Here is a 19,958-nt window from a genome sequence, read left to right as displayed (position 1 = left end):
ATGTGGAGAGATGAATTATTGACTTGGAATCCTGCATTGTATGGAGGGATAAAACATTTTATTGTTACTCAAGACTATATATGGAAACCTGATATAGCCATCTACAATAGGTAAAAAGTTATATTTGTTTTTTCTTCATTTCTTCATTTCTTCATTTCTTCATTTCTTCATTTCTTCATTTCTTCATTTCTTCTTTTCTTCATTTCTTCATTTCTTCATTTCTTCATTTCTTCATTTCTTCATTGCTTCATTTCTTCATTTCTTCATTTCTTCATTTCTTCATTTCTTCATTTCTTCATTTCTTCATTTCTAAATTTCTTCATTTCTTCATTTCTTCATTTCTTTATTTCTTCATTTCTTCATTTCTTCATTTCTTCATTTCTTCATTTCTTCATTTCTTCATTTCTTCATTTCTTCATTTCTTCATTTCTTCATTTCTTCATTTCTTCATTTCTTCATTTCTTCATTTCTTCATTTCTGCATTTCTTCATTTCTTCATTTCTTCATTGCTTCATTGCTTCATTGCTTCATTGCTTCATTGCTTCATTGCTTCATTTTTGGTATACGTGTTGGTATTTATATTATTGTGGAATTCTCAATTGGTTTAATATTGTCTGCATTATTAGTTAATTAGTTGTTTTTTTTTCATTCCTTTTTTTTATATTATTTATATCGATAATTTTATAGATTCATTTATTCATTTTTTTTTTAGTATACTTTAGTGATTGTTTCTTTTGCAGCATATGTGATTTTTACCTAAGTTCAAGTGTAGTGAATGTCTTTATCAACAATCAGGGATTGATACTTTGGGAGCCGCCTGTTATTCTTGAACTTTCCTGCAAAGTATGTAAATCTTTTAGTATCATATGTGCAAATGTGGTATGCTAAGTGTACCAGATTCGGGAGCCTGTGTCAGTCTAATAAATACGACATTATATTTCAATATTTCACAAAATATATTATGCTGTATACTTGTGTTGAGCAAATTTCAGAATTACGTTACTAGAGTATAGAGTAAATAAATAAAGTTATATATATATATATATATATATATATATATATATATATATATATATATATATATATATATATATATATATATATATATATAGTACCTCGAGATACGAATTTATTTATCTCCGTTACATTACTCGTAATAAACAAGTGTCAGAACGATGCTGCTTTACCGTGTGCTCTAAACGAAAATTTTGGTTAGAACTTAAAACACCTAACAGCAACTTAAGCTCACATGGAATGTTATAACTGGGCTCTATAATATGTGTACCACAGTTATGCAGTGAGAGGGTAGAACTACCTGATCCAATATTATATTTCAGTATCACTACCATTTCATTATATCTAGCCATGCAACAGTGCATCTTGAGACACGATGACATCAACGCTTACAAATGATTTGACAGAATGACATTGGTTACTAATTCCATTTATTGCACTATAGAAATAGACATCGGACAGCTTGAACAAACGATACTAAAACTGGACAACCTAACCCTAACATAACACGAACAAGACTAATTTAAGCTTCTTCCCCGGCAACAACGAACTCACACTAAAACGTCACTTTCTTGCGTACCGCGTCACACTTTCACTCGTTCAATATTATCGCTTCGCACCAGCATACATGCGCACCAATTTCCCTAGTCGAACACGCATCATAACATGGGATATTAAAACATTAAAGTTCATTAGTATACTTACTTTTATTTGTGCATTTTTTTCCTTGCAGTTTTCCGGTCGCGCAGTTTTCTGTGATCCGTATATAAATAACTATATGCATGCCTGTTCTCAACATAAACGAATTTGTTTAACAACGCATAAAATTAAAAAAATAAGTGCTGAAGATGAAACATTTTTTCACTTCGAGTGTAATATGTTGTTTTATTTTTTTTTCTTCCAGGTGGATGTATCTAAGTATCCATATGACAAGAACACGTGCGATATTAAAATGATTTCGTGGATGTATGACGTAGCCGCAATAAATGTAAGTTTAGCATCGCATCAAATGTGTTGGTAGAGATTTTTTTATGTTAAGATATAAGAGATTATCTTCAGTGGTATTGTTTCTTTTTAAAATATTTTTTGGTATATTATAATGAACATGGAAGTGGTCGATGATAAAAAAAAACAGAAATAAAAAAATTCATTTATATGAAATTTATAATAATATATTTAAAAGCGTTAAACGTAAACCCTACAGTAACACAAATAACAAGAGTAAATTGCACATTTAGGATCACCGCCATCGTCATAGATATTATAACATTTTATATATTTATATTGGTTTTTCATCAATCGTTTTTTAGTGCCCTCGGGGTCTTGCCGTCAACCAATATTCTCGCCAAATGCCAACGCCCCTACCAATAACAAATCTGTCATTTCTGTACTTTGTACTACATGATATTGCTATGTAGTTACCAGACTACCCGTTATTCTTGAATAACCGTATTTCAAGGGGGGGGGGTCATCCATAAATGACGTCACGTTTGTTTGACGATTTTCATTTTCCCCTTGCCTTCCAACTGTCACACATCTTCACAAAAAGCCAGATCCCACATTCAAAAAGACGTCAAACTTTCACAACATGTTTTTGTCTTTAAAAAAAAAAAACACCGATCGCAGCTGTGCATGTGTCTGAACACACTATCATTTCATATACTGAGGTCACAGCAACTCTACTTCACCTGCCCCTTGTCCCGCCAAGTCCCAATAGGCAACTTTATCATTCATATCTATAAAAAAATTTGAAACATTTTTTTTTTTACCTTGACACAATATCTCCCGCTGGGCACTTCAGATTATGTATAAAATTAGTGGAATACTTTACTTAATCTTAGAGTCAGCGTAAGGAACTTGCTTTGCGCAAATAGGCCCTATTATTTCAAATTAAATTATATTCCGAATTAGCCGATTCCATAGCTAAACAAAGATTTATATAAAATAATTAAGGCCTGAAATAGTTTAGTGTAGAAGAAACTCATTATTGACATTAATTCTAGATCTAGATAGAGCTGGATCTAGATATCTATATCTAGATCTAGAAGCTACGGCTTGCTTAAATCTAGTTTTTCCGTACAAACTTGTAAACAAACTTGGGTTTTAGTAGTATATAGATAGATAACTGTAACACACTATTTTAAATTCTTGCTTGTCCATGGCGGTATCTTTTCCTAGATCACAACTGGCAAAGAACCTATCATTATGGATAGGTTTGTTCCCAACAAGGTATTCATAGTTAGCTCCGGTGGAGTCGAGTGCAGATATTACCGCCACTTCAAAAAATACTACAAGTATCTACTCTTCAAGATAACACTCGCCAGGAGGGCGATGTACCCAACAATGACGTGCGTATTTTTTTTACTAACATTCTATTTCACTTGAATCCTCAGGCTTTTGTCGTTCTGCGTCATGTGTGGGGTGCAGAGGCGTAGCGACCCTTCCCGGCGCCCGGGGACATACTTTCAATTTGGCGCCCCCTTGGGAGCAAACTTTCGATTTGCACCCCCCCTGCGAACTTTTCATTTGCACCCCCCCTCCTCAAACTTTCGATTTGCACCCTCCACTCGAACTTTTCATTTGCACCCCCCCCCTCAAACTTTCAATTTGGCGCCCCCCCTAAGGTCGGCGCCCGGGGACATATGTCCCCCCCCCCCTCGCTACGCTACTGTTGGGGTGTGCGGTCATAAACCCCGAGCACATAAACCCCCAAGTCATATTTCCTCCCTCCCACCCACCCAAAAATCCTGTATAACGACCCCTCCCCTTTGACATAAATTCACAGGAAATACTAACCATGATAGCAACCAAGAATTCAAAATAAAATCATGATGTATATATAAATGAACAGCATTTTGTTTTTAAATAAAGGTTGTGTGCGCTTATTAAATAATTTTGAATTAGTAGGTACTTTTGAAAACCCTAAGGCCTTTTTATGTATCCACTGACTAATGTCAATCAGATTTACACTGCTTATATTTTGGTATATATTAAAAGTTTTGTTACGACAACATTTTGGAAGAGATAGTGGTCAGAAAAATTGCACTCTTTATAGTATGCAAAAGTTTTAAAATGTGACTATTGTTTTTTTTGTTTTTTTTTATGAAAGCTATCACAATTACCTGATGACTAAAGTATTATTAATCCTTGAAAAACAAATGCTGAAAATATGGTGCGAATTGAAATATTGAGATATAAAAAGTTGTAGGCATTTTATTGTTAGAAGACTGTGAAATGAGAAAAACTGCAGAAAGAAATGAAAAGTAGGTAACGAAAATAGAATTTCTGTGTTATTTATGTTGTCTATTCAAATCTTTCGGAGTTTCCAAAAACGATAAAAAATGTGATAAACCGGGAGTGATCTCCCCTAAACTTTCTCGAATATTCTTATATAAAACTAGGCATACTGCCTAGCTTCGCTTAGGTTTTCAAAAACATTTGATAATTTGAATAGTAATTATTAGGTGATGGATGAGGCGTGGAGTGCTTAAATGTAAACAGTAATGCTAATTTTAGAGAAGATGTTGTATGCCTATGCTCTTTAACATCAGCTTTCAGAGAAAATGTTCGAAAGTACGCAATTTATAACTAAGATGGAAATAGAACTACAGAGGTTCCATGAACAGTATATCTCATAATTTATATTACATTGACTTTTAAAATTAATTTTTTATTTAATTATGATACGTAGCTTAATTAATAACTTATTTTTATCTAACACAAATGCTATACTTTGTCGTTTTCTGTTTCTGTTTAAAATAGTATACAATTATTTGAAAAATAATTATTTAAAAAGGTTACCTCCCTTGGAAATTAACCGAATGACGTATCTCTGTGTTTACTTTTTTTTAAAACAAACAGTTACTATGCTTATATAAGAAAATACGATATATAAACATATTTAACGACTACAATAGCTTTTTCCGACGGGATTAAAGTTTTTTTTGTTACCCTCCAGGGTCGGTCTACGACCTCAAATAATATTAACGGGATCGATCGTCAAATTATTTATATATATCTCATATAAGAAGAATTTCACTCGCGGTCATCTTTTAGCACTGGTCGAGGGCTTTGAGTCTGACCAACAGTTTTTCCATACGGCCTAGTCATCTATAGAAGTGTATCCAAAACATTAGCATGATGTACAGAGGTTAAGTAGCGTAAAAATTGTGTTGAAATTACCCTGTTTTTTCCATAAAATACAAAGATTATATAGGGAAATACGACTGGTCAGTTTTGACCCCTTTACGAAGTTTTCCCAGATATGCCGAGTTTTTTGTGACACCCCAAGGCGTTCTCCTACCACCTCACAAAATATCAAGGGGGGTCGTCGGAGGAAATTTTTTTTCGTAATAGAGCTCATATAAAGAGAATTTCACTCGCGGTCACATTTTAGCCCTCGTCGAGGGCTTTGAGTGAAACCGACAGTTTTCCCTAAAGGTCAAGCCATTGACCTAAGAGTATGCAAAAATTTAGCCAGATATACTGAGTTTAAGTACCCTAAAGCCTGCGTTGAAATGACCCTCTGTTTTTCCAATAAAATACAAAGATTATATAGGGAAATACAACTGGTCAGTTTTGACCGCTTTACGAAGTTTTCCCAGATATGCCGAGTTTTTTGTGACACCCCAAGGCGTTCTCCTACCACCTCACAAAATTTCAAGGGGGGTCGTCGGAGGAAATTTTTTTTCGTAATAGAGCTCATATAAAGAGAATTTCACTCGCGGTCACTTTTTAGCCCTCGTCAAGGGCTTTGAGTGAAACCGACAGTTTTCCCTAAAGGTCAAACCATTGACCTAAGAGTATGCAAAAATGTAGCCAGATATACTGAGTTTAAGTACCCTAAAGCCTGCGTTGAAATGACCCTCTGTTTTTCCAATAAAATACAAAGATTATATAGGGAAATACAACTGGTCAGTTTTGACCGCTTTACGAAGTTTTCCCAGATATGCCGAGTTTTTTGTGACACCCCAAGGCGTTCTCCTACCACCTCACAAAATATCAAGGGGGGTCGTCGGAGGAAATTTTTTTTCGTAATAGAGCTCATATAAAGAGAATTTCACTCGCGGTCACTTTTTAGCCCTCGTCGAGGGCTTTGAGTGAAACCGACAGTTTTCCCTAAAGGTCAAGCCATTGACCTAAGAGTATGCAAAAATTTAGCCAGATATACTGAGTTTAAGTACCCTAAAGCCTGCGTTGAAATGACCCTCTGTTTTTCCCATAAAATACAAAGATTATATAGGGAAATACGACTGGTCAGTTTTGACCCATTTCCCGATTTTTCCCGGACATGGCGAGTTTTTTGTGACACCCCAAGGCGTTCTCCTACCACCTCACAAAATTTCAAGGGGGGTCGTCGGAGGAAATTTTTTTTCGTAATAGAGCTCATATAAAGAGAATTTCACTCGCGGTCACTTTTTAGCCCTCGTCGAGGGCTTTGAGTGAAACCGACAGTTTTCCCTAAAGGTCAAGCCATTGACCTAAGAGTATACAAAAATTTAGCCAGATATACTGAGTTTAAGTACCCTAAAGCCTGCGTTGAAATGACCCTCTGTTTTTCCAATAAAATACAAAGATTATATAGGGAAATACAACTGGTCAGTTTTGACCCACTTCCCGATTTTTCCGAGATATGCCGAGTTTTTTGTGACACCCCAAGGCGTTCTCCTACCACCTCACAAAATATCAAGGGGGGTCGTCGGAGGAAATTTTTTTCCGTAATAGAGCTCATATAAAGAGAATTTCACTCGCGGTCACTTTTTAGCCCTCGTCGAGGGCTTTGAGTGAAACTGACAGGTCAGCCGTACGGCCAAGCCATTTACCTATAAACATGCCGAAAATTAGCGAGATGTAAAGAGGATAAGTGCCCTAAAATCCGTTTTGAAATGACCCTCTGTTTTTCCCATAAAATACAAAGATTATATAGGGAAATACGACTGGTCAGTTTTGACCCACTTCCCGATTTTTCCGAGATATGCCGAGTTTTTTGTGACACCCCTAGGCGTTCTCCTACCACCTCACAAAATTTCAAGGGGGGTCGTCGGAGGAAATTTTTTTTCGTAATATAGCCCATATAAGGCGCCGGTCAGTCGAGGTCAGTTTTGACCCCCTCTCCGTATATTTTTCGGCCAACCGTCACCGGCCCTCGTGTTCTATCGCCCGAAGGCACCATCGTGCCAAATTTGACGCGCCTGCGGCGCCGGGAAGTGCCCTATCGGGCACCCGACCACTTTGCTTTATATATATAGATAACAGGGGATGGGAACTCGGGCTATAGACATGATTTTTAATCCATTTTAAATACTTAAAGTTTTAAAAATAGAATAAAATCTCGTAGACAAATTAATTGCACACCAAGTGAACGCCAAATAAAAAAGCGCATAATGGTGCGCAATATTATTAGTACTTTTAAAATTTACATTAGTTTTTTGAGAAATCGGAAGTAGCGTAAAGTACTACTTCCAGTCAACGGAAATGACTCAAAATTTAATAGAAGGTAGAGAATTAGATCTTTTACTTACATATGAAATTTCGTTTATCTATCTGAAATAGTACTCAAGTTATAGGCTTTTGAAAAATTCAAAGTAGGAAAAGTACCACTTCCGGTTATCGGAAATCGCTCAAAAGTTGATACGGATCTACGATTTTGATTAAATACTTATATATGAAATTTCATCAACCTAGCTGTAACGGTACTCAAGTTATCGTGTTTACACACGGACAGACAGACACACAGACACACAGACACACAGACAGACACACAGACATACGGACAAGATTGCAAAATTATGTTTTTCCGTATCAGTGAGGTGTGAAACGTCGAGATTTGTAAAAATCTCGATTTTTTTTTTTGCACGATTACAAGACTTTCTCTATACTTCGTATATACGAGAAAGTAATAAAAAAAACACTTGAGAAATGTTAGATACTAAATTTTTTGTTGATATCTTGTAACGCTGGGGAATAATAGACAAAGTACTCAAAATTGCAATAAACCCATTATGACAAAAAAAAACTGGATTTTAGTAATTTTTTTTCTTTCGCATATTCACTCAGTGGTGGCGGTGAGGTGGTTTAGCTTTAATCTACTCCGTGTGTTGTGTTTTGTCTATGTGTGATTTTGGTGTATGGCGAATCGAGTGTATGGTGTTTGCTAAATGATTGGGTTCGGGTGGTGACGTAGTGTGATGTGTTGTGGTAGAGTGGGGTGTGGGAGGGTTGTGTGGGGTTCGGACTAAGTTTCGCTTTGTCATGCGGGTTTGGGTGTGTTTCTTTTTTTCTCTTCTGTTTTCCTCATCAGTATTTTTTATGTCTGATTTTCGTTACTAATTATTTTATCACGAGAATTTTAAAGTAATACTTGATATATTTTTAGAGACATTTTTTCTATCCCCTAAAAACTACATTGCTGAATATCGGTGCGCCGTCAAAACGGCCGGGGACCAAGCCGCCACGTTAATATGACCCCGACAAATTGACCCCCGATAAAACTACCCAGTCAAAATAGCCCCGTCAATAGGGCCCCGTCATATTGACCCGCGACTATTAGGCTCCACACAAATAAGCTCCCGACATATTGTCTCCCGACAAAATGACTCCCGACAAATTGGGTCCTTACAAAAATACTCCCGACATATTGGCTCCAGACAAATGAATCTTATGACCACTACTGGCATAAAAATAACCATTTTGTACAGCCTCTACCACCACTATAACCTCTTTACAAAAGCGTATCCAATTATGCAATAAAAACAACAATAAAACTTACGAGCCGACCCGCTGCGTATCATACGCCGCTATTTAGTTGTTTTTTTTCTACTTTTCAGTAATTTATAATTTGTGAATTCGACAGCACTGTGATGACGCAAGATTACGTCAGACATGTTTAGCAGATATAGGTTAGCAGAAACAGACTATAGGCCTAGTTGGTTGGTTAAAGAGGCCAATGGGCGCACAGGGCTGACCAGTCACGTGGGACGGTCAGCTGACCACTGAGGCGTGGGGCAGTGGAGCGATAGGCCATGAGTTGTTAGGTAGCGGTCAGAGACGGCCGAGAATGTAGATAGTGAGGAGATCATGATTAGCTAGCGAAGGTAGAAGGTGTTAGGTTGTAGAATGTAGAGAACAGTTAGTGTTAGGATTGGTCATGGGAGTGCGTAGTAGTAGGTAGCATGTGGTATGAACAGTCAGTAGTAGAAGTAAATAGTACAGTGTAGATCAGTTAGGTAGAAACTTGAACACATATATCATTTTAATAAAGAACAATTATAGTTGAACTTGAACTGTGTGTTATTGGATTCATTCGTTCCGGCCTTCCTAAAATCACCAACCTCACATCTGGTGAAGCGCGGGTCGAGGACAGGAAAGAAAGTATATCAGCTACTCATGACGGAGTACATCTGGTGTACAGCTTTCTTCAACTCAACACAACAGCGGGTTTCTTCAACCGGAGCGAGTGGATTACCAATAATACAAGGGAACTGTCACCATGTCCAAAAAGATAAGTACCTTCCAACATTTTTTTAAACGTTTGGGTTTATACCCGTGCTGGATAGTTTGTGCCAGTGGTTTTTCTGCCTTATACATTCTATTGTTACGCCCTGTTGCCTTAGTTTTGTTTACTTTCCTCAACACACACACACACACACATACACAACCATGGAGGCAGAGTTTCAATGCTATAAACAGGGCATACCATTAGACAAAACAGGAGAAGAAGTTGAAACATCTTTAGAGAGTAGGTTAAGAAACAAGATAGTCAAGATAGTAAGAAATGCCAAGAACAAAAGCTGAGTTAGCGTTAGAATTAGTGAAACTGAAAGTAAATCAAATAGGGCCTAGATAACACGCAACTGCCAAGAACATCAACCCCATGACCAAGAATGTGACCCGGACCGCCTCCATAAATGATTTTGAACAACGGACATAATAGTGAAGTCAAGTCGAGTAGTTTTGTGTTGATCTAAGTAGTCGAGAAAATCGGCATGAAGTCGATAAAAGTTTAAGTTGAAGTCAGTGTAGTCAAACTGAAGTCAATTGTGTTATTGAAGTCAGTGAAGTATAAGTCAGAACTGAAGTCAAAGAAGTTATTTGAAGTCAGTCAAGTCAGTCATATTGAAGTCGTTGAAGTCATATTGAAGTTGTTGAAGTCAAAGTGAAGTCTTTGAAGTCATATTGAAGTCTTTGAAGTCATATTGAAATTGTTGAAGTCAAAGTGAAGTCTTTGAGGTCATATTGAACTCGTTGAAGTCAAAGAAAAAGTCTTTGAAGTCAAAGTGAAGTCTTTGAAGTCATATCGAAGTAGTTGAAGTCAAGGAAAAGTCTTGAAGTCAAAGTGAAGACGTTTAAGTCGTCGAAGTTTAAGTCGGTCAGTGAAGTCTTTTAAGTTGAATTGAAGTGAAGTCGTCGAGGTCAAGTTAGTCTTCAAAGTGAAGTTAGTCGTCAAGTTGAAGTAATTGAAGTCGTCAAAGTGGAATCAGTCGTTAAATTGAAGTCAGTCGAGTTACTGAAGTCAAAGTGAAATATGTGAAGTTACTGAAGTCAGTTAAAGTGAAATAAGGCAAGCTACTGAAGTCATAAGTGAAGTCAGTCATTAAGTCAAGCCAGCCAGTTTTTTGTCAGAAGTCAGATAGTGAGAGCTGCTCCACTATATGATTACGTGTTGAAATGTTGATTTGAAATGGCACGATATTAATTATATACACTTACATGTCTTTTCTTTTTGTGAAGCTATTTCTAAGCTCTAGTAGTGTTTACGTCTATTGAGTTTATTAGGCCTTACAGATTGTTGTTAGATTAGAGTGTACTGATTTTTTTTTATTTGGTTATGTTGTAATGTTATTTTTTTATGTTTTTTATACCGCCAGACAAATGTTCAGCACGTTTAAATTCGGGATTGAGGTTTTTTTTTTAATGGAAGGTACCTCTGTCTGAATACTTGTCTGCGCGGGCACTAAGATGGTCACGTAAAACCATTGCTCATGGTCTCGTAATACAATTTCAGACCCACTACGCTTATTCAGAATGAGACGAGATGAAGCCGACACTTCAAAGAGTGCCGCCACCTGAAACCCTGATTACGTTGAATTACCTGGACAGCGGCCAGCCCTACTGAACAGAGAATTGCCCTGGTCAAGACAGCGGACGCATCGCCACCGCTTCGCACCCGCACTGGGGTTGAATAACAGACCGCCAGCTACGTACACCCACGTCGGCACATACAAAGGGTAGACGACCCATCGGCCAAGTTCCCAGCGTCGGAACGTTACGTCATTGTTCGCCACCGCATCAGACAGCTCCAGTTCATCTATAACCACTCTACGTGGACGTCTCAACCAGCGTTGAGATGAGATTGTTGCGTCATCACATTGACCAACGAAGTTACGCATACACCCGCCTCACGGGAATTTACATCAAAACTCGCCACAACCCACCCACCACAGAGGAACGCCAGCAATTACATAACACATACACTTACGCTGCTCGCAGAGCCCGTTCAACCAGTTACACATTTTACTAAGATTAGCTCAATGTCAGTACACGACAACCTAGCCAGAACTGAGTTACATATGATTGAATTCACACATACCATAACATAGACATACATTAGCAAGCAGAGACACCAGTCACACCACAAGATTTCAGGAACTAGAACAATGACATTTTTTTTTTCAGGAACACAGACACGAGATTTTATGTTTTTGTAAACTGTGCTGTCCCATTTTGTTTTTGATTTATATGATTGATGTTAGGGATAGAATACAGTAGTAAGGTAGATAGTTGTTGATGTATTAGATTAGTAGCAGACGCTGAAAAATATAATTTGTCAGCTACAGAAAGGGAGGGAGATATGTGATGACGCAAGATTACGTCAGACATGTTTAGCAGATATAGGTTAGCAGAAACAGACTATAGGCCTAGTTGGTTGGTTAAAGAGGCCAATGGGCGCACAGGGCTGACCAGTCACGTGGGACGGTCAGCTGACCACTGAGGCGTGGGGCAGTGGAGCGATAGGCCATGAGTTGTTAGGTAGCGGTCAGAGACGGCCGAGAATGTAGATAGTGAGGAGATCATGATTAGCTAGCGAAGGTAGAAGGTGTTAGGTTGTAGAATGTAGAGAACAGTTAGTGTTAGGATTGGTCATGGGAGTGCGTAGTAGTAGGTAGCATGTGGTATGAACAGTCAGTAGTAGAAGTAAATAGTACAGTGTAGATCAGTTAGGTAGAAACTTGAACACATATATCATTTTAATAAAGAACAATTATAGTTGAACTTGAACTGTGTGTTATTGGATTCATTCGTGACGCCCTTTTAAAAATCCCCACCCTCACAAGCACCAATACTGCCACTGAAAATATTTGCTTAAAAACACTAAACCCCCCTTCCCCCCCCCCCCCCCACGTGAAAGCAGCCTCCTCTTAGTTACCTCCTCTAAGTTTAAAATCGTTTCAAACTAAATTATCTGCCCCTAATAGCCGTCACCAAACCCGTCTCTTTGATTGTAAAATGTAAACAGCGTGACCACAGCTCACCAGACAATGTGGGGGAGTGGTGGGGGTGGTAGTGATAGTGATAGAGAGGGGACTGCAAGGAGGCGCTTGCAGCTTGTTTTCTAACGGCTCCCAGAAGAGAATTATATATATAGATAGATGTTCTTTAAATATGTAACAATGCAACAGTTAAATGCCTGTTTGTTTGATGAAAGCCCCCGGCCCCTAACCCCTCTCCCTTCCACCGTCTGTAATTTACCATATATTTCCAGGATAGTGGTACCGATCATAATGTTGGCTATCCTCAACATCCTGTCCTTCTTAATAGCACTGGGTGATAAGGACAAACTCTCTGTCGCCTTCACAACCCTGCTTGCATCCACCGTGTTTCTCAGCATCGTAGATAATGAACTACCTGATAACTCATCAGAAATATCCCTTTTAAGTGAGTATACTGTAATTCTGTATACTGAATTGATATGTGCATATAATGTCTTTTATCCAAACATATAAGATAACACTGTTCGAAGCACACACAAAAATATTAACTCACACACAATAGAGTATCATTGAAAGTATTGTTTTCACTGCAGAAATCCCCCCCCCCCATACCCACGTATATCTACATATTGTATCAGTATAGCTTGATAGTAACCAAAACATGTTGATATCTTACACAAGCTATTTCGAATGCCTGTGATTTATCCAGACGTTCATTTGTGATCTAAAGTCTAAAGCACATGTCGTCAAAGCCAAACTGTGCTCAATCTCACTTATAGTCAAAGCAATGTTGCTTCATCAGATTTTAGATAATTTTGAAATATAATAATTTAAAATATTTAGAATGATTGTCATTTGATTTGGTGTTGTTGTTGTTGTTATTTTGCATTCAACCTTGCCTTACTCCAGTTGTGTACATCTCAATAAAAATAATTTAAAATACTTAAAATAATTGTCACAAATTGTTTTCAGTGTTTTCTGTTAAACCGCATATTTTTGTAAATAAATTGTATGAAATCTTGCCTTTCACAATGTGTTTCAGTTGTGTACATCTCACTCCTAATACTTATTTCAATATTCACTATCGCGGGGCATTGCGTGACTATCGCCGTGCATGATATGGACCTGAAAGCAGCAAAAGTCTCTCCGGATTCCATAGGAGGCAGCAAGCCAGTTGCGACTTTTAAATGGTGGAATATCCTAACATCTGGAAGCAGAGCCTGGGGACTCAACGCATTGTTCCTGATATTTAATATTATTTTCTTTGTCGTAGTTACGTGTGTCGTCTCGTTTTATTTGTTCGCATAATTTTTTTTAATGAAATCAGTTGCGTCACAACGCGGGGCAGGGAGTGTCACCATTTATGGAGGTGGGGGAGGGGGGGGGGTTGATAACACATTGCAAAATATAATGTTTAATTATTGGTTTTATTTAGATGAAATAATAAAGTAATTGTGGCGGAGGTGACACCAAACCGAAAATGCTATATTGTTGAAAGGGTGTTGAAGTAATACCCTAAGCTACCGTACCTCTGCTAGTGACACCATTTTTTTTTTTTAAATATACGTTTCTGCAAATTGAGCTTTTCTTTGGTAATTTTAGAGCACTTCTAGTATTCAAATGTTTTTTGTTTACATTTTGCAGTTGTCTTTTTGTAAAGTTTATTCCCCTTCATGAATAAAAAAAAAACAGCTCTTTAACTTAGTAAAGAGTTTTGTCAAAAATAAAGCCATTTTAATTCAAATGAAATTTGTTTTGTTTTTTTACCTGACCAAAATATAATTTTTTCTTCTTTTATCGTGATCATTATATAATATCTAGATATAGAGTTGTTTATGGGGAGAGAAAGAGAGAGAGAGAAAGAGAGAGAGAGAGAGAACATGATTCTGGTTATAGATTGAAAATAGCCTAGTTAAGTAAATGTTTTCTAAATAGGCCTGGGATCATTGAATAACTCAAATGATAAAATAAAGCAATGATGTTATTTCTGTGAATAAACTCTGTGATCGGATCTATGACAGATACAGAGATATCCTTTTGCATGAGGTGGACAGAGAGAGAGAGAGAGAGAGAGAGAGAGAGAAAGTGAAAGAAAGATAATCATCTACAAGTAGTTCCACCTTGAGTGTGTTCACCCACCCTAGATCTCATCAACGCTACTATGAATTTTGCATTTGTTGTTAGGAGAATACATACCATAAATCTACCAATTAAGGGACAGAATCATAATCCGGTTGGATTGCGGGCCCTGTGGGTCCACAATGGTAAATGTTGTTTGTACTCTTGTGAGCGAATTGAATCAGTTGTTTATTCCGTGTCATGTGACTTCCGGGAAAACGTGACTGATTGACTTTTACGTCACGCTAGGGAATGCGTCCGTAATTTGCATAAAATTTAAGCTTTCTAATGAAAATAAGGTTCAGGTTGAAAGTACAGCTTTGGGCTGTAAGAGATGTGCGTTGTGCGTGCTTATGTGTGCGTGAATGGGGGGGGGGTGATATTACATTTTATCTTTAGTTCATTATTATTTATTTAAAAAAAAAACTTATTTTCTCCTATTTAGTGAATTATTACAAAAGCTTTTTATTAAAACGGTTTAATGCCTTTTTTCAGTACTTAAAAAAATGTATACAATTCAGTTGCATGACAAAAAACAATGCGCACTAAATGAACACGAAAAATGTACGTTTAATGGCGCGGTAGATAGTACTTTATATACGAAATAAACCGGGAGTGATCTCCCCTAAATTTTCTCGAATATTCTTATATATAAAACAACAGGGGAAGGCAACTCGGGATATAGACATGGTTTTTAATCCCTTTTTAAATAACTTAAACTTTTTAAAATAGTATAAAATCTCGTAGAAAAAAAATTGCTCACCAAGTCAACGCCAAACAGAAATGTGTATAATAGTGCGGGATATTATTACTACTTTATAAATTCAGATGAGAAATCGGAAATAGAGTTAATTACTACTTCCGATCAACGGAAATTACTCAAAATTTGATAAAAGGCAGAGAATTAGATCTTTTATTTACATGTGAAATGTTATATATCTATCTGAAATAGTACTCAAGTTATAGGCTTTTGAAAAATTGAAAGTAGAGAAAGTTCCACTTCCGGTTATCGGAAATTCCTGAAAGGTTGAAACGGATATACAAATTTGATAAATACTTATATAAAATTTCATCTATCTAGCTTTAACGGTACTCAAGTTATCGTGTTTACAGACATACACACACATACACACGCACACACACACACACAAACATACGGAGAGAATTGCAAAGTTCAGTTTTTCCGACTCGATAACGCATAAAACGCCAAAATTTTGATATATATGGATTTTTAATTTTTGCTAGATTAAAATAAGTCCTCTATACTGCGGATGCGATTAAGGACTGAGGTGTTATTTTTGTGCACGATTACAATACTTTCTCTATAATCTGTATTCGAGAAAGTAAAAATTGCAAATTTACGTTTTTCCTACTCAGGGAGGTTTAAAACGCCGAGATTTTTAAAGTTCTCAATATTGAATCTTTCACGTTTATAACACTTCCACTATACTACTTATAAGAGAAAGAAACATGTAGTGCAAACGCTTTTGGTGTTTCGAAACATAACTCTACTTCACAAATACAGCCACAAAAGCTTTTCTTGAAAAAAATAAACCGGGAGTGATCTCCGCTAAACTTTCTCGAATATTCTTATATAAAACAACAGGGGATGGGAACTCGGGATAATGTTATGATTTTTAATCCATTTTAAATACTTAAACTTTTTAAAATAGAATATCATCTCTTAGAAAAAAGAATTGCGCATTAAGCGAACGCCAAATAAAGATGTTCGTAATAGTGCGCAATATTATTAGTACTTTAAAAATTTACATGCTTTTTTTTTTTTTTTGAGAAATCGGAAATAGCGTAAATTAGTATTTACGGTCAACGGAAATTACTCAAAATTTGACAGAAGGTACAGAATTAGATCTTTTACTTACGTGTGAAATTTTATTTATCTATCTGAAATAGTACTCAAGTTAAAGGCTTTTCAAAAATTTAAAGCAAAAAAGTACCACTTCCGGTTATCGGAAATCGCTCAAAAGTTGATAGGGATCTACGATTTTGATAACATACTTATATATGAAATTCATCAACCTAGCTGTAACGGTAAGTTATCGTGTTTACACACACACACACAGACACACAGACATACGGACAAGACTGCAAAATTATGTTTTTCCGTATCAGTGCAGAGGCGTAGCTAGGGGAGGGCGGGGAGGGCGGCCGCCCCGGGCGCCGACCCTAAGGGGGCGCCAAAAGGGGTAGAAAAAAAATTTACAAGCTCATTTTAAGCTGCAGTTTTGAATTATAAACAGTCAAAGTAAAGAAATGTAACGGCTGAGAGCCTTTGCATACTGATTTAACTGTTTTCTACCTTGATTGAGTAACTGTAAAAAACAATGACCGGAAAAACTGCTTTCCAGCTTTCCTAGATGGAGGGGGGGGGGGCGCTTTTTCGAAGTCTGAAATCGGAAAAATTAAGGAATAAATAACCCTTATCACTCAGAAAAGAACCCATGGAACTAAAGCGTATTTTTACAATTGTGTAACATAAAAACAAGAGTTAGTGACGTTTAAAATCCGCTCTACCAATTTTGTCCAAGATGGTGGGGGAGGGGGCGCTTTTTCACCCACAAAAATCGCAGGATTTGTACTGGATCGGTTACTAGATAACTCTTTTAACAATTAAAAAAGAAATGTTTTTTCCTCTAGCTTGTTTCATTATACAATCAACCATTCAACGAAATACCCATAGCGTATTCCAATGTGAACAATAATTTGCTATTGTATGTCAATTGTATAACCTTAATCTAACAAACTTATAATCCAAATATATATACTATATCATAACAGAGACTGTTCCAAAGACAAAACATAAAAAGACTGTCCTAAACGAATTAGCACCGCTACAATATTTTTTTCTGACATTACTAATCATCATCTTTAAAGGATAATGCATCTTAAGGGGAATTTAATTGGCGTTGAGTTGAGTTTTAGGGAACGACAATCATACAGTGTAACTATTAATTTTTTTCAAGACACACAAATACACACACACACACACACACACACACACACACACACACACACACACACACACACATATATATATATATATATATATATATATATATATATATATATATATATATATATATATATATATAAATATATATATATATATATATATATATATATAAATATATATATATATATATATATATATATATATATATATATATATATATATATATATGGCGGGGCGCCAAACTGAATGTTCGCCCCGGGCGCCGGGAGGGGTCGCTACGCCTCTGTATCAGTGAGGTGTAAAACGTCGAGATTTGCAAAAATCTCGATTTTTTTTTTTTTTGCACGATTACAAGACTTTCTCTATAGATCTACTTCGTACATACGAGAAAATAAAAATAAGTATCGTAGGTAAAATGATATTTTCGACTAAACGCAAACTGCTCTGTTAACGTTATTCTCGCCATATATTTTTTGCAGTAAAGCATACACAAAATACCTAAACCCCGGTCATGTTGCACGATTACACAACCACCTGAATAACACCATCCACACACTGCAAAAAACCTCCAACTTTACTTTTAATCCGAAAACCATTTTAAGATAAAGTATAAGGCTAACGGTGTATTCTAAACACGCACGAATTCAGGTTTTATCTTCACGCTAAAGTGCGCAAAGTTCGCACCTTTTTACACCAAAATCTAATGTTGTGTTTACTTTAAAGTCGGGCATTTGAGACTGAATTATTTTCTTGCTGCAAAGAATGTTGTTATGGAAATTCTGGTTTTCTTTGTTATTATTTCAAGACCTTTTTGAAAAAGGCAAGTCAAGTTTAAATAACTTAAGAAATTTTCTTGTTTAAGATTTGTAGGTTACTAGAAAAAAAGCCGTCCGGCTTAATTTACCTTCATCCATACTGCGAGATATTCTAGTTATATCTAGATCTAGATCTAGATTAGAATCTAAGTCTTCGTTAGCGATAGATAATCTAAAAAAACATAATCGCTATTGTTTAATTTAAAATACTAAAAAACATCCATCTTTGAGTAAAGTCACACAATAACCACACAATCAGTGCCGGCGCAGGTTATTTAGCGCCCTAGGCAAAAATTATTTTAAAAAATTATTATATACTAGCGTACCCGTCCCCGCGCGTTGCCGCGGGGATAGAAGAAGGGTTTCATCCATACGTTACCAATCTTATATTTTTATACGCGTAACCTTGTTTTCTAAAAGTGAGTTATTTAAATGTAAACAATGCATGCGCTTGGATCATTTATACCAGGGCACGGGTTTACCTACACTATCGCGTGAAAACCTTATGTGTACATTAATCACTCACCGAAATAATATGGTAGAACACACTTCTGTGACCACCCATGTGTCCGGGTCGTAGAGGGGCGCTCTCAGGAGCAACCCCCCCCCCCCCCACCTCGATTACAATACCGCATAGGCGCCACGTACGACCCCTGGCTCCTTAAAAGTAATAGGCGCCATCGGCCTAATAGCTTCCTGTTAACAATGATGCAGATTGCGTCATTCGCAAAAGTGACACAAATGAATAGGATTATTTTCTTTAGCACGTAAAAAAGTATTTGACGTGTTTTAAACATCAGTGTGACTGATGCAATATGTTAGCGTTACTAATAGTCTATTATTAGATGCTCGATCTCAATTTCTGATTGATTGTCTAAAAATAGATGCTAATTGCATCATTCGCTAAGTGACGAAACTGTTTGGATTTTTACGGACAAAAAAAAACACCCCAGTCAGTGGCGTAGCGAGGTCGGGTGTCACCCGGTGCGGCACTTAATGGTGTCAACCCCCAGATGCGTAGTGACCCTTCCAGGGCACAAACTTTCACATTTTCGAGTTGCACCCCCCCCCCTATCAAACTTTTTCGATTTGCACTTCCCCCCCCCCTCAAGTTTTTCTCTATATATTTTGCTATTTTTTGCCTTGGTGTCAACCCCCTTATTGGTGTTATCGGTGCGGTCCGCCCCCCCCCCCCTCGCTACGCCTCTCACCCTATCCTATCCATTGTCTATCACGCTGTTTAGACTCAACGTAGTCGTCATAGCGCTCACGGGGAAGACCAGGGCGCCAAATGGCATCCTGCCGGGGCGGCCTCCAATGCAAAATTAAATCCCCCCTCCAACCACCACCCACCACCCCACCCCTCTCCCACCCCAGAAACCTTATGTATGTATGTATGTATGTATGTATGTATGTATGTATGTATGTATGTATGTATGTATGTATGTATGTATGTATGTATGTATGTATGTATGTATGTATGTATGTATGTATGTATGTATGTATGTATGTATGTATGTATGTATGTATGTATGTATGTATGTATGTATG

General features: G+C 37.0%; 1 protein-coding gene across 1 annotated transcript; it reads left to right on the top strand.

Annotated features, from left to right (window-relative positions):
* LOC131939087 (neuronal acetylcholine receptor subunit alpha-6-like) lies at positions 1-13,811 on the top strand. The gene is made up of 6 exons (XM_059297319.1): positions 1-110; positions 741-843; positions 1,919-2,002; positions 3,193-3,362; positions 12,776-12,948; positions 13,546-13,811. Exons 1-6 carry the CDS (start codon positions 1-3, stop codon positions 13,809-13,811), a joined length of 906 nt encoding a protein of 301 aa, XP_059153302.1.
* The last annotated feature ends 6,147 nt before the right edge of the window (positions 13,812-19,958 follow it).

Source organism: Physella acuta, unplaced genomic scaffold (genome assembly GCF_028476545.2).
Source record: "Physella acuta isolate Inbredline_101_S28 unplaced genomic scaffold, ASM2847654v3 ptg000264l, whole genome shotgun sequence".
Classification (NCBI taxonomy): Eukaryota; Metazoa; Mollusca; class Gastropoda; family Physidae; genus Physella; species Physella acuta.
The sequence above is the reverse complement of the archived record's forward strand: the minus strand, read 5'-3'. Positions and strand labels throughout refer to the sequence as shown.

Bases quoted from the DNA above. Each gene is read 5' to 3' on its own strand.
- LOC131939087 (XM_059297319.1), top strand. From the start codon at position 1: ATGTGGAGAGATGAATTATTGACTTGGAATCCTGCATTGTATGGAGGG. The intron at 111-740 runs GTAAAAAGTTAT...TTTCTTTTGCAG, and splicing joins GATATAGCCATCTACAATAG to CATATGTGATTTTTACCTAA. The intron at 3,363-12,775 runs GTGCGTATTTTT...ATATATTTCCAG, and splicing joins GCGATGTACCCAACAATGAC to GATAGTGGTACCGATCATAA.